This window comes from Acanthisitta chloris, unplaced genomic scaffold, assembly GCF_000695815.1.
Source record: "Acanthisitta chloris isolate BGI_N310 unplaced genomic scaffold, ASM69581v1 scaffold25293, whole genome shotgun sequence".
Classification (NCBI taxonomy): Eukaryota; Metazoa; Chordata; class Aves; order Passeriformes; family Acanthisittidae; genus Acanthisitta; species Acanthisitta chloris.
In genome coordinates this window covers 1,888-2,836 of record NW_008665744.1, presented here as the reverse complement: position 1 = coordinate 2,836, position 949 = coordinate 1,888, and the positions used below count along the sequence as shown (strand labels likewise).

Below are 949 nucleotides of genomic sequence, written 5' to 3'. Positions count from 1 at the left end.
GGACTGGGAGGGAACTGGGATGGACTGGGAGGGAACTGGGATGGACTTCCCTCCCCCATACCAGTCCCTGTTGATCCCATACTAATCCCTATTGATCCCTATTGGTGTTTATTGGTTTATACTGGTTCATAGTGGTTTATACTGTTTTATACTGGTTCATACTGGTTTATACTGGTTTATACTGGTCCCAGTTCTCCGTTGCCTCGGCCTTCCCACTCGGACTGTGACCAATTACAACTCTGCCCACGACACGGACGTGTCACTCACCACTGACATTTACCTGGATGAGAATATGAAGCCCCTGGAGAGACTCAACACCGATTCTGTCTGGTTTGTACTGGTTTATACTGGTTTTTACTGGTTTATACTGGTTTCTACTGGTTTCATACTGGTTTGGGTTTTTTTGGGCTTTTTTGGGGGGGAAAAGGGATGGAAAGGGGAGAGGAGGAGTTGGAGGAGGTTTTTGAGGGGGTTTGGGGTGGGTTAGACTGGTTTATACTGGTTTATAGTGGTTTATAATGGTTTCTACTGGTTTATGTTGGTTTATACTGGTTTGGGGGGTTTTGGACTGGTTTGGACTGGGAAAGGGTGGGAAAAGGTGGGAATAGGGATGAGGAGTCGGAACAGCCACTCTGGGGTGGGTTATACTGGTCTATACTGGTCTAGACTGGTTCAGATCGGTTTGTATTGGTTTAAATTGGTTTATACTGGTTTATACTGGTTTGGGGTGTTTCGGACTGGTTTGGACTGGGAAAGGGTGGGAAAAGGTGGGAAAAGGGATGAGAGGTGAGAACAGCCAGTTTAGTGTGGATTCTACTGGTCTGTACTGGTCTAGACTGGTTCAGATCGGTTTGTATTGGTTTAAATTGGTTTATACTGGTTTATACTGGTTTGGGGTGTTTCGGACTGGTTTGGACTGGGAAAGGGTGGGAAAAGGTGGGAATAGGGC

At 46.4% G+C, this 949-nt stretch overlaps 1 protein-coding gene across 1 annotated transcript in view; it reads left to right on the top strand.

The window, feature by feature from the left end:
- Positions 1-191: 191 nt before the first annotated feature.
- Positions 192-949, top strand: part of LOC103799539 (protein-glutamine gamma-glutamyltransferase K-like) — a gene marked incomplete at both ends in the record, with an annotated part of 2,572 nt that continues 1,814 nt past the window's right edge. The window contains one exon of the mRNA XM_009071867.1: positions 192-330. Within this exon, the coding sequence (XP_009070115.1) occupies positions 192-330 (139 nt within the window). The remainder of the gene's footprint in view (positions 331-949) is intronic.